The sequence below is a fragment of the Diachasma alloeum genome, unplaced genomic scaffold (genome assembly GCF_001412515.2).
Source record: "Diachasma alloeum isolate Michigan unplaced genomic scaffold, Dall2.0 Dall_scaffold_00591, whole genome shotgun sequence".
Lineage (NCBI taxonomy): Eukaryota > Metazoa > Arthropoda > Insecta > Hymenoptera > Braconidae > Diachasma > Diachasma alloeum.
This window is the reverse complement of record NW_021680723.1, coordinates 119238-130873: the sequence shown is the minus strand read 5'-3', so window position 1 is coordinate 130873 and position 11636 is coordinate 119238. Positions and strand designations below refer to the sequence as shown.

Below are 11636 nucleotides of genomic sequence, written 5' to 3'. Positions count from 1 at the left end.
TTCTAGCAGATGTTTTCCCTGCCCAGGATACTCCCACTCTACGTAATTCCCACTCATATGCTTGTCCCCCACTCCAAAAATCCATGGATATTCTTCTCCTGGCCCTACTGCCGAGTTACCGGCACAGGCTGCTCGCCCAGCCGTTAGAATCGACCGTGGCGCCCCACCTCTGTTGGGGTCTCACTTATTCTGGCTGCGACTCCTGTCGACTTGACCAACCCCGTTGTGATATCGACACTGCCGCCATCTCCCGGCATTCCCCCTACGGGTCTTGTATTATCATTATATACACTCACATTAATTTCAATCAATTGATAGAAAACAATGTTATAAACAGTGCAAATATGCACTAATAATTCGTCTATCCACTTTTATTGTGTTTTCAGATATCATTTCCCCCTTTTTAGCCCCAGAAAATGACAATCGTAATAGCCACGCGACAGCCACGCAAATACCGTGGCTGTAGCGTGTCTCCTGGATTCCCAGGGCACTCACATTATTTTCAATCAATTGATAGAAAACAATGTTATAAACAGTGCAAATATAAACTAATAATTCGTCTATCCACGTTTATTGTGTTTTCAGATATCATTTCCCCCTTTTTAGCTCCAGACAATGACAATCCTTTTAGCCACGTAACAGCCACGCAAGTACCGTGGCTCCTGGATCACCAGGGAACCTAAAAAATCACTTACCGAAACTCTCATACTATATTTGCAAGAAGCAAAATATCCTTCATCACTTAAAATTTTGATAAAGAATCGGAAGGAAGGAGAATGAGAATGGGAATATTACCTCCAGGAAAAAAAAATCACTTTTATCATTTAAACTGATAGTACATCTCAGAATTTTTATTTAATTCTATCTATTAATTATAGAGTGGAAGAATTCTGCCCGAAGTAGACCCAGTCAATATTCATGTCATAAACAAAATTTAATGTGATATACGCAGGTACACCAAATTCACGCGAAAAAATTTTGTTTCCTGTGCTTGATATGGTCAACCCCACAGGGCCTCTTCCATTTCTCATAAAATGGTGTAAAGCAGACCGAATTTTTATCGTCGGTTCCTTCATAATACATTTGTTTTTCTCTGCAGGAGCTTTCATATGAAGCATCTGAGAATTTATAATTTTTTCAATATAGAGGCCATGAGCATTGATTTTACCTCTTCCCTTGCGTAATATGCCACGTTTTCTAATTTTTCTGTGTTTTTTATCACGTCTACTCCTGCATGGTCCAGAGAGTCCTTGCTCTTCTATGGATTTCCTCTTGACAGCAGCTATAAAGTAAAAATATAACCATACAACAAATCATTTCTTGAGATGAAGAAACATGAATAAAAAATACCTGATGGATGTGCATTTCCTTCATTATGTTGAGGTCCTGGGCTTTCCGAAATCATCCCCACACAATTTTTGCTTCCATTGGTTGGAGATTCATTCGGAATTTGCAGTTTCTCTGAAATCACATCTGCATCAAGTGCTTCTTGGGATTTTATGTCTTTTTCGGAAGCTAAAAAAATTAACAGTTGTTGATAAGGGGAGATCGCGATAACTGGCACACCAAGTTTTTCGTAATTGTGCTGATGATAATGTATCCCAATCTTTTGCGATCATCGAAGCTAACACATACCTTCCGCAGGTGTGGGCCAGTCTTTCGGATCAAAGTTGATAATTTGTTCAGTGGGGGGAGATTTTTCTTCAAAAAAACTAGATACATCGATACTTTCTGCGAATGAAATTATAACAGTCATTATATATTATTCACAAAAAAAATACTTCAACATTTTCGACATAATCGACGGCGCATACCTGGCAAATACCTTGTTGGAATAGCACTAGTACTCAATTTCTTGGGGAAGAAATATTTGTCTTCGAAATGAACTTGACAAATTGTTTTCTTCCTATTTCATCAATTCCAAGTTTTAATAAATCCTTGTTCCCTGCCAAAGACAACCAAATGCGCAAACGTTTGTCATCCTTATTTGAAAATCGAAAAAAACGTATTGCATTTGCTGTGCATCCAGGTATGACACACACGCACATGATTGTCCTACACTAAAAAGACAAAAAATTATAACATTGAAGTCTAATTGAAACGAAAAATTTATATGTTGAATTATCAAGAAAGCTAATCTGCTAAATTCTGAAGGAGCTCGTCTAATTAACTAATTTATGACAAGCAGTGCAGACTTTTATTATTATTGCTTCTTCTGAAGTAAATTCATTGCATTGTCTGACTATTTTTTAATTATGCAGCTCACATACCGTGTTTCAGTGGTTCAGCAAATATTAATAATGCTCTTTCGACTTGCATCATCCAATTTACAATACACAATTGATTAATTAATTGTAATTCATTGCGGAATATATATACGGGCTGTTTGGTTCGATTTCAAATTTGAATATCTTCATAACAAACATGGAGGGCCTCTGCTGACAACCCCCACCATTCATCTACAGCGCTCCAAGTGGTCGATTCTGGCGAAATCGTATCCACGAGAATAACACGGGAGCTTGACCCCTCTGAATGCCCCTGGCTTCTAAAGCTGGTAATCTCCCCTATAATCTCTGCTTCGCGTGTTACAAAAAAAATGTTTCAATACGCAAAAAAAAAAAATTAGAAGAAAAAAATTGTGAAAATGTTCAATTAAATTGTCAAGGATAACTATTAAAATTATAATAAAAATGGCCAACAGGAATCACAATATCTCCAACGCTCGTGTCACTGCAGATGAACACAGTGTCGAGGTTAGAATTTTTTGAAATTTTTTTCCAACATTCTCTTTGGCATTAAAGTATCAAGAAATTCAATTAATCCCTCAAAATTGAGTTAGAAACGCAAAATGAATGTCAAACGCTACCAAGTCTGGTGGAAAAATAGTTGCAAGAGAGAACGAATGTTTTCTCGAGTTATTAAATGAAAAAAATGGTTCATCCATTAGAAAATAAGTAAATACTACAAACCAATTGATTGATAGAAGAACAATATTGAGAGAAAGATAAAGCAAAAGCATCTATGAATTGCAATAATAATCTCCGGGTCAGAATATTATTTCCCAATTTCGCATTCATTTTCAATGTTTAAAGCTTGAAACAACTTAAACAAAATTATATTGAGATCGGAACCAATTTTTTAAATAATACAAATAATTCGACAATAATTGTCCATTGATTTATGAAACTCACAAACAACATAAATTAAAAATGGAAATTAAAGTGACTGAATAATAGGTTTTCGCTTTTTTTCAGTCACTGGCTGAAGTGTTTAGATGTTTCATTTGCATGGAAAAGTTGCGAGATGCACATTTGTGCCCTCACTGCAGTAAATTGTGTTGTTACACATGCATACGAAGATGGTTAACAGAACAGAGATCTCAGTGTCCCCATTGTCGTGCCTCTTTGCATTTGCACGAGTTGGTAAATTGTCGGTGGGTGGAGGAGGTTACGCAGCAGTTGGATACACTCCAAGCCACTGGATTAACAAATCCAAGATTCGATGAGTCACGAGATAGGTGAGGAGAGATGGAGACAAATAAAACTCATGAATTTATGGAAATTGTTCATTTTTAAGTTACGAGGTCGAATGCGCGCTCCGCACATATATCAATACGATAGGTCGCTCACAACAATTAATTGTCCTCATTGTCAATATAATATAATCCTCCATTCTAATACAATGCACATTAATCAGGAGGGTGGAGATTGAATAATTGACACCAATTTTTGCGTAATATTTCGAACGGAAAATCAAACAATTTGTCTCCTTTTCAATAAAGATAGTAACAAACATATCCGCATCATCATGACCTGATATTATGTTATGTGTCCTGATGTTTTAACAATTCATTACTGCGAAACCGCGAAAAAATTCCGAAGAAATAAACGTGTGACACATTTTGGCCATCGCCTTTTATTATAGAGAATAGGGAGTGACAAAGTGGTAAAATGTCAGAGAACCTGTCGATTTCTCACATTTCTTTGGAAGTGACTCTATTTCGATAAAACATTGTTTTGAGGGAACGTAGCTAAAGCTGATAAAATTCTCAACTAAAAGCCTCCTTGATATTTTCTTCTAAAAATCACTCAATACCAACATCCAGAAAAAAACAAAAACCTCGGAATTGACTTTTCACAATTTGTGGTCTTTCCCTCTTATCTGAAGTGAATTATCTTGGTAATAAGTCGTTATAAGGGGGCATTCATTAAACTCTTTTTTGGTGCAAATGTTGCCAGCTATAAAAAAGGTATTCTGACATTTTCAAATCACTTATTGTTTGAAATCAAAATAGGTATAATCGAATTTAAATTGATTTCCAGTATTGAAATAAGAAAAATTCACATTTGCAGGTGTTCAGTGCATAGAGAAAAATTGTCAGTTTATTGTTGGACCTGTGGCCGATGTATCTGTCATCAATGTGCCCTTTGGGGTGGCACTCACTCCGGACACACTTTCAAACCCCTCGAGGAGGTCTACGAACAACATGTAACACAAATTAGTGGAGAAGTTGGTCAATTGAAAAGGAGACTCATGGAACTCGTCAGTTTGGTTCAGGAAGTGGTAAGTTGATGTATCCTCCATTTTGTTCTATTTATTTCATGTGAATTTCAGTAATTATGATATCAAAATTCTTAACAAAAAATGTCTCTTGATACTCTGTCCTGAATCCACTCATTACCGAGATAGTTCAATACTGAGTGAGACATTTAGGAGGAACGTGGCTTATTGCATTCCTAAAATACCCCTTATTTTCAACGATCCCCGGAATGACATAACCCAGGTTCCTCCGTACATTTACGAAGAAAAATCGAACTTTTGTTATAACGGAAAATAATATGGGTACTTAGGAAGGAAAACAGGACTTCAAAACCCGCGTGTTTACCATCGCAATCCAGTTTTCTCCTCTTGGTGCACAATATACTTTATTATTTGTTTATCTTGAAACCAAGTAATTCTAGGAGGAAATCTCACTAGACCTTTTTTATAACTAAGAAAATAGATGAAAAAGACGTTAAACATTTTATTTTCAAACTTCTAGTTATTAAGATCAGTCAATGACAAACATGCAGAAAACTGACTAGATCTATCCATTTACGTTTGGCCACTTCCCTACAATAATATAAATAAAAAGTCTCAATCCATTTAATTAGGAACGCAACGTAGAGTGTGTACGAGCAGCGAAAGATGAACGAGTCCGTGAAATAAGAAATGCAGTTGAACTAATGATAGCTCGCCTAGACTCTCAGCTCAAGGCCAAACTTCTGACCCTGATGGGCCAAAAAAACTCATTAACATTAGAGTCAGAGCAGCTCGAGGCTCTTCTCCAAGAAATTGAGCATCAACTGCACACGTGTACAAGGTCAGAGCTCATACTTAAGAGCTCCGAATTATCTAGGATGATTCATCAGGTTAGAAAGAAGCCAATGACCAGTTTTGTAACCGCTCCAGTGCCAGCTGACTTCCACAGTGAAATTGTCCCCGGTTATGATTCAGCAACATTTGTCATGCAAAATTTTACCCAATTGCAACTGAAAGCAGATCCTGTTTATTCGGCGCCACTCCACGTCAATGGCCTATGCTGGAGGCTTAAGGTTTATCCAGATGGAAATGGCGTTGTCAGGGGCAATTATCTCTCGGTTTTTCTGGAGCTGAGTGCTGGACTTCCAGAAACTTCCAAGTGAGTTTTTTTGAGAGGATTATATATCTATATAATTTCCACACCGCTTCATTTTTATTTCCATTTTTCGAATCTTCTAGCAAGTAAATTATCGATTGGAAAATGATTTCCATGAATGTCCGTGTATAAAATAAAACTTTGGGGGCATTCAAATATTACGGCACATGATTAGGGGTAGGGTTACAAAGATCACAATGGGTCACAATGGTAAAAAAAAGGAGACACAACGGTCACTAGGATCTAGACTTTTTTTCCGGATCTTTTTTGGCCACAGGTTTTTTTTCCAAAAATTTTATTGCAAAAAATGTGCGGAGAGAAATTGTTACGTCCCAAATGGTTTACACTCAATTGTCTGTTGAATAAATTTGAGGAATAGTTAAATTGACCCTTTGGTCGGTAACTCCAGGTGTTGAGGGAAACTATCTCCTTAGGTAGGTTCCACTAATCAACTACTACGCGCAGTTGACCAATCAAGACACGATTTAGAGTGTTTCGTTTAATGAGATTTATTTAATAACAATAACACTTGGTTTTATTACACTGTTTCATTATTGTAGGTTCAGGGTTTTTTTTAAGTGACCCTTGTAGGTTGACGGTTAGTAATGTTTAAATGTTCTTTTGTTTTGGTTTATTTTATGATTCGACTTCTATTTAATTAAACTGATATTTGTGATTAAGTCCCGAACACTTTGAATTTAGACTTTGGATATTTGGAGTTGAAATATTCACTGAGACTTTACTTGGACTTGAAGTTTCACTTTAAGATTTTTAGAGAAGTTATTCCTTTCTCTTTGACCGTGGATATAGAAGTGATTTTACTAAGATGAGATTTGAATATCTTAGGGCTGCTTAGGGCTCACGCGTGGGCATACACGCTCTAGTTTCTGAGGGTAGGATTGGTTTATCAGGGATGGTGGTGAGGAGAGAGGCGAACCGATTGGTTTTAGGTCAATCGGGGGGCCTCGAAAGTCGTGATTGGATTAGGAGCAATTAAGGGTGCAGCTGCATTTTACTCTTGAGAAAAATTCTGTTCTCACGGAACGTTAGAATTTGGAAAACATCATTTGACACTTATAATCTTCGGGTTTCTTGGTTTCGCCGTGTTCGGTTTACAATTTCAGGATGCTAGTGCTTATCTTAAAGATCTAGTTAGTTCTTTTTCATGTTTTTGGATAATTTATTATGCACGTGTGCATACGAGTGGTTTTCGGTTTCGTTTCAAATGTGGGAAAGCTAGTTTTATGATTTTCTCAGGAAAAAGTGGTCTGGACACTTGAGTGTTATCTCCGTTTGAAACTAAATAATATTCTAATTTAGTTCGTTTGAAAAAATATAATTGGGAATTGGGACTTATATACTAATTGTGGGTAAGACTCGACAGTCGATAAGGTAAATGGAAAATTGAGCTAGCGCCATCAGGTGGCTAATGGTAGGGACGTAACAAAATGCCCCGGAAAAAAGGCTGGACCTCAGCGACCCTCGTGACTCTTGCGATTCTTTTCTTCTTATCCTTGTGATCTTAATGACCCCCCTCCCCTCCTCCTTAAATCACCCCTACTACCATGTCTCCAAGATTCCATATTATTAAAATTTATTTGAAGCAAGCATGAAGAATAGAGACCTATTTTTGTAAAAAAACTGCGCCAAGAAATAGTTTAGTTATCTTACTCGAAAGCTTAAATTTTAAAGAAATAAAAATAAATGAAAAAGAAAGCCACGTTACCAATCTCAAATAAATGGGTATAGTACACGATCAGATTTCTGTAAGAAAAATCGTTCTCAATATAAAAAGAATTATTAAAAAATCCGGTAACAGTGCAGCACACGTGAGTTTATTATTTAAATATTTATAAATTGCACTATATTCACTATTTAGATAAATTGATGGGTTTCCTGATGTGTAACCTTTTAAGTATGATTTGTAGAATCCAAAGGCGGATAGTGGAACTCATCTAAGTCGACTTGTAGAAGCTCAAACCTCTCGATCGTCTGACAACATCAAACCAACCTTTCAGAAACTCCCCAATCATGCACGGAAACCTATTTCTTTAGACACTGCGATCCTAATACCAAATTTTTCAATAGAATCAAACAACTGAGATCACGCCATTGCCAACCCGCGGCGCTCGGATCATGGTATGGGGTGGGAAAAATAATCGTATTTCAGAGGTAATAATGGTATCCGCCGATAAAATAGGGTTCTTGGAGAAAATTCAAATTTTTGTATCATAAACTTTTCTTAATAACACAAATTAACAGAAATATTAGTACAATCTTAACTTTCAATCGAGACTTCCTCGAATAATGTTTTAATAATATAAATATTAAATAATCTCAAGTCTCAATCTGGACTTCTTTGAATAGAGTATTACCTCCGTCATCTTGAACATTTTTTAATAATATAAATATTGAATAATCTCAAGTCTCAATTTAGACATCCTCGAATATCACATCCGCTCCGTCATCTTCTTCGACTCGCTCTGCCATGCTTTCGGATTTCTTTGGCTTATCGTAGAGTGAGTCTTTGATCATCTTCGACAACATCTCTTTGGTAGGTCTGAAACCAACACAGCCACCGCTAGCCACGATATGCTGGATGGTAAACAGGGTACCTCGAACGGTGGATACGATGAGGCGATTTCTCAATTTCGTCTTTATGAGGTTGACTTTGGAGAACACTCTTTCGCTGTCGGCGTTTGAATGGAGAAGCGATAACACATTGAGAACGCAGCGACTCAAATTCTGAAACAAATGGACATCGCCATCGTTCTTCAGGGCCAACAGTTTCGCCCAGAATACATCAGTGTCCAGTCCCTTCATCTCGTTGTCAAGAGGGTAGCAGCAAAGCCGGCGCCACTCGTCATCAATGTCCTGGTAATTCTCTTTGGCACAAATTCTGGGGAGCGTGACTAGTAGAAGAATGAGAGAAGGCGTTTTCTCTCGTTCAGTGCTTGACAGCGCGTATTTGGGCTTGAAAATTCTCAGGTTCTCCAAAAAACTATTCTCAAAGTCATATCGCTTTCGTACCTCAAGACAGGCAGAGATAAAAAAGGCCTGAAATTTCTCTCGAAAATGTTTCAGTAGATCCGGGCGCTCCTGGATCTTCCTGCTCTGTTGCTCTTGTAGCACCTGTGCCCCCAGATACATCTCTTCAATTGGAAGATAATGGGATTTATCCTCAGAATCCACTCCTGATAATGAACGAGAATTCACGTAATTTCTCTTCATGAAACTATAAAGGAGGGTCTTATACAGATCAACCATGGCCTCATGAAGATCTGTGATTAAAACTTTGGCAGACTGAAAATATCTGTTGACTTCAGTGAATTTGGGGAGAACCCACTGCAGGAAGAACAAGAACAGTTTATTGAACGGATCATTCAAACTTTCGTGAATGGACTCTGCCGCCTTCAACTTGAGTGCTAACCACTGATCCTTGAAAAATAATAGCAGAGCAGGCCATTGACCGAGAATTCTGTCTACCACTGATACTAACGACAACCAACGTGTCTGGGATGGATGCAAGAGTTTGTGGATTTCAACGTTCGTAAACATCTGGAATTCCACGTACTCACTTTGCCTCTTACAACTGCTATTGAAAAAATTGTAGATATTGCGAGCTAAGCCTTCACAACTACGTGGTAATTGTTTACAAGCTTCGCTTGCACAAATATGCAGTGAGTGGTAAATGCACTTTAGGATCGTAATGTGTGGATAATCTCGCTTCAAACGACTAGCAACGGAGTTATGCACACCCATCATAACGCTGCAACCATCAGATCCAAAGCCTACGACATTTTCCATTGGAACCCCTCGCTCTGTGAAGCTTTTGATGATGTTGCTGTACAAGTGTTCTGCTGTTGCACTTGTTACCTTCCCAGGTTCCAAAACCTGTATCAAGTCCCAAAATTTCCATACAACCTTGCCTTCTCCTTCATCAAAATATCTCACAAGCAAACAACTGGTTTTAGTAGCCGAAATGTCTCTGGATTCGTCTGTCAAAATGCTGAATTTAGTGTTCTTCAGCTTCTCCGCAAGTATGCGCCTTTCCCTCTCGCCAATGAGATTTTTGACAATTGCCGTTCCCTTGGTTCGTTTCACAGCCATTTTTTGAGCAATTCTGGAATCAGGGAAACATTCTTTCAGCAGGTCTGACAGGTGATCCAATGCGTTGTAGGCAATTTTGTGATCGGCGCAGAATGCAGCAATTTTTATTTCCGCAGTGTCTAAGGGGTCCCCAGGGCCGTCTTCACGTTGAAGAAACTGAGTCATTTTTATGCTTGTGTTCTTCAGTGGTCTTTCCCTCTCTTTGTGTTTATCTGTTTTGGCATGTGTCTTCAATACAGATATATCAGCAGTGTATTCCTGAGAACAGAATTTACATCTGGCTTTGAGAGGATTAGCAGGAACACGCTGTAGCCAAGACTTGAACTCATTCATCTGCAGCCAATCATCTCGAAACTTCTGGGCGACTTTAGGTTTACTCCCTTGTTCGACTCTCGATTTCTTTTTTGGTGGTGTTCGACATGCATTATCTACGTCTTCCGTATTACCTGAAGCAAGTTTTTCGGTCAGTACTGCTGGAAATTCTAACCTTATATTGAAACCGTAAGTGCAGCTCAATGGGATTCATCGATATTTACCTGTGGTATTTACAGCAAGATTATAATCAAAATACGCAAACTTTTTTACAAATAGTTGTGATTCTTGTGGAACAATTTCAAAAGGTAGTGCCGGCACCTATCAAGCAGTTCTTGTGACGAGTTATGGAGGTCACACCGCTAGTGAATATCAGCTGTTGTGGCAAGAAAGCGAGATAGGCGAAGTAGGGGGCTCCCTGTGTTGTAACGAATTTTATGATTGGTGCAATTTTGGTCTCGCTGTACATGATTCGTCGGACATTCCATCGGACGAATTCCATTTTATCGACTGATGGTCCTTACGAGAGTCGCTGGTGCTCTTGGTGTCTCTGAATAGTGTCCGCTTTACCATTCTTAAACCTCAAATTTTTCATGAAATTCGATGTACCAATAATTCAAACGATGATCGATTATCACTTCTCCCAACAGGGTTTGAGTGTCAAACGGCATCAATAATGACAAGCGATAAGTTAAAACTCGTACTGGACAGAGACAGACGTTTTTTTTAAACCAACTTTTTTTATTGTCCTTGGAGATTCATTGAAAAAATTTCAGCTGTTGATAGAAGCCATATAATCAATGCAATTTTCAGGAAAGAAAAGCATTAAAATATTTAATAAAGTTATCCGAAGATAATGAATTTTTAGGACATTCCCTTCATTCCTCGCGTGAAAAATGGTATACCATGATACCATGACAGGCATCATGGTACGTGGTATCGGAGTCAGTTTCATGGTATAGATACCATGATAATGGTATGGTTGGCAACGCTGGTCGCGACGTGGACGCAGTGGTATATCGGCCTCAACGAAGAACCTAATACACCCCACATTAGAACACGATACTCGGGATAATTTTCGAAGATCATTTATTTAACACAGTCTGCCTTCTTCTCGAGTACACAAAACAACACTCCGTCTGCTCCCTGAGACACCCAACTCCGCTACACCTTCTAGTAGCAATGTATAAAATATAACCGTGTAATATAATGAAATATAATGTATAAAATATTCCTCTGCGAATTCCTGTCAACACCAAGACAATCACACAGGTACCCGCTACTCTTCTCGAATACACACGGTCTGTATCGATTGGATTTCGAGGTGGACCCACTGGTTTCTAACTTTGGAGTATTAATTCAATACTCCTTGTTATTTAAAAAATTGAACGTTTCATGTATAGATTTCATAGTTATAACTCCCTCTCTCTCCCTCTTTCGTCCTCTCTCTCCCTCTCTCCCTCTCTCTCCCTCTCTCTCCCCCCCTCTCTCTCTCTCCCTGTCTCTCTCTCTCACTCTCTCTCTCTCTCTCTCTCTC

At 38.3% G+C, this 11636-nt stretch overlaps 1 protein-coding gene across 2 annotated transcripts in view; it reads left to right on the top strand.

Moving 5' to 3' along the window:
• Nucleotides 1–2543: 2543 nt before the first annotated feature.
• The window catches only part of LOC107043503 (E3 ubiquitin-protein ligase TRIM37), a 30063-nt gene continuing 20970 nt past the window's right edge, over nt 2544–11636 (top strand). The window contains exons 1-5 of one of the 2 annotated variants that reach the window (XM_015265037.1): nt 2544–2753; nt 3255–3517; nt 4353–4563; nt 5154–5680; nt 7606–7811. In XM_015265037.1, the coding sequence (XP_015120523.1) occupies nt 2691–2753; nt 3255–3517; nt 4353–4563; nt 5154–5680; nt 7606–7636 (1095 nt within the window). In that variant the 5' untranslated portion in view covers nt 2544–2690 and the 3' untranslated portion in view covers nt 7637–7811. Of the gene's footprint in view, nt 2754–3254; nt 3518–4352; nt 4564–5153; nt 5681–7605; nt 7812–11636 lie in introns of those variants that run through there. The other variant, XM_015265036.1, reaches the window with a different exon arrangement.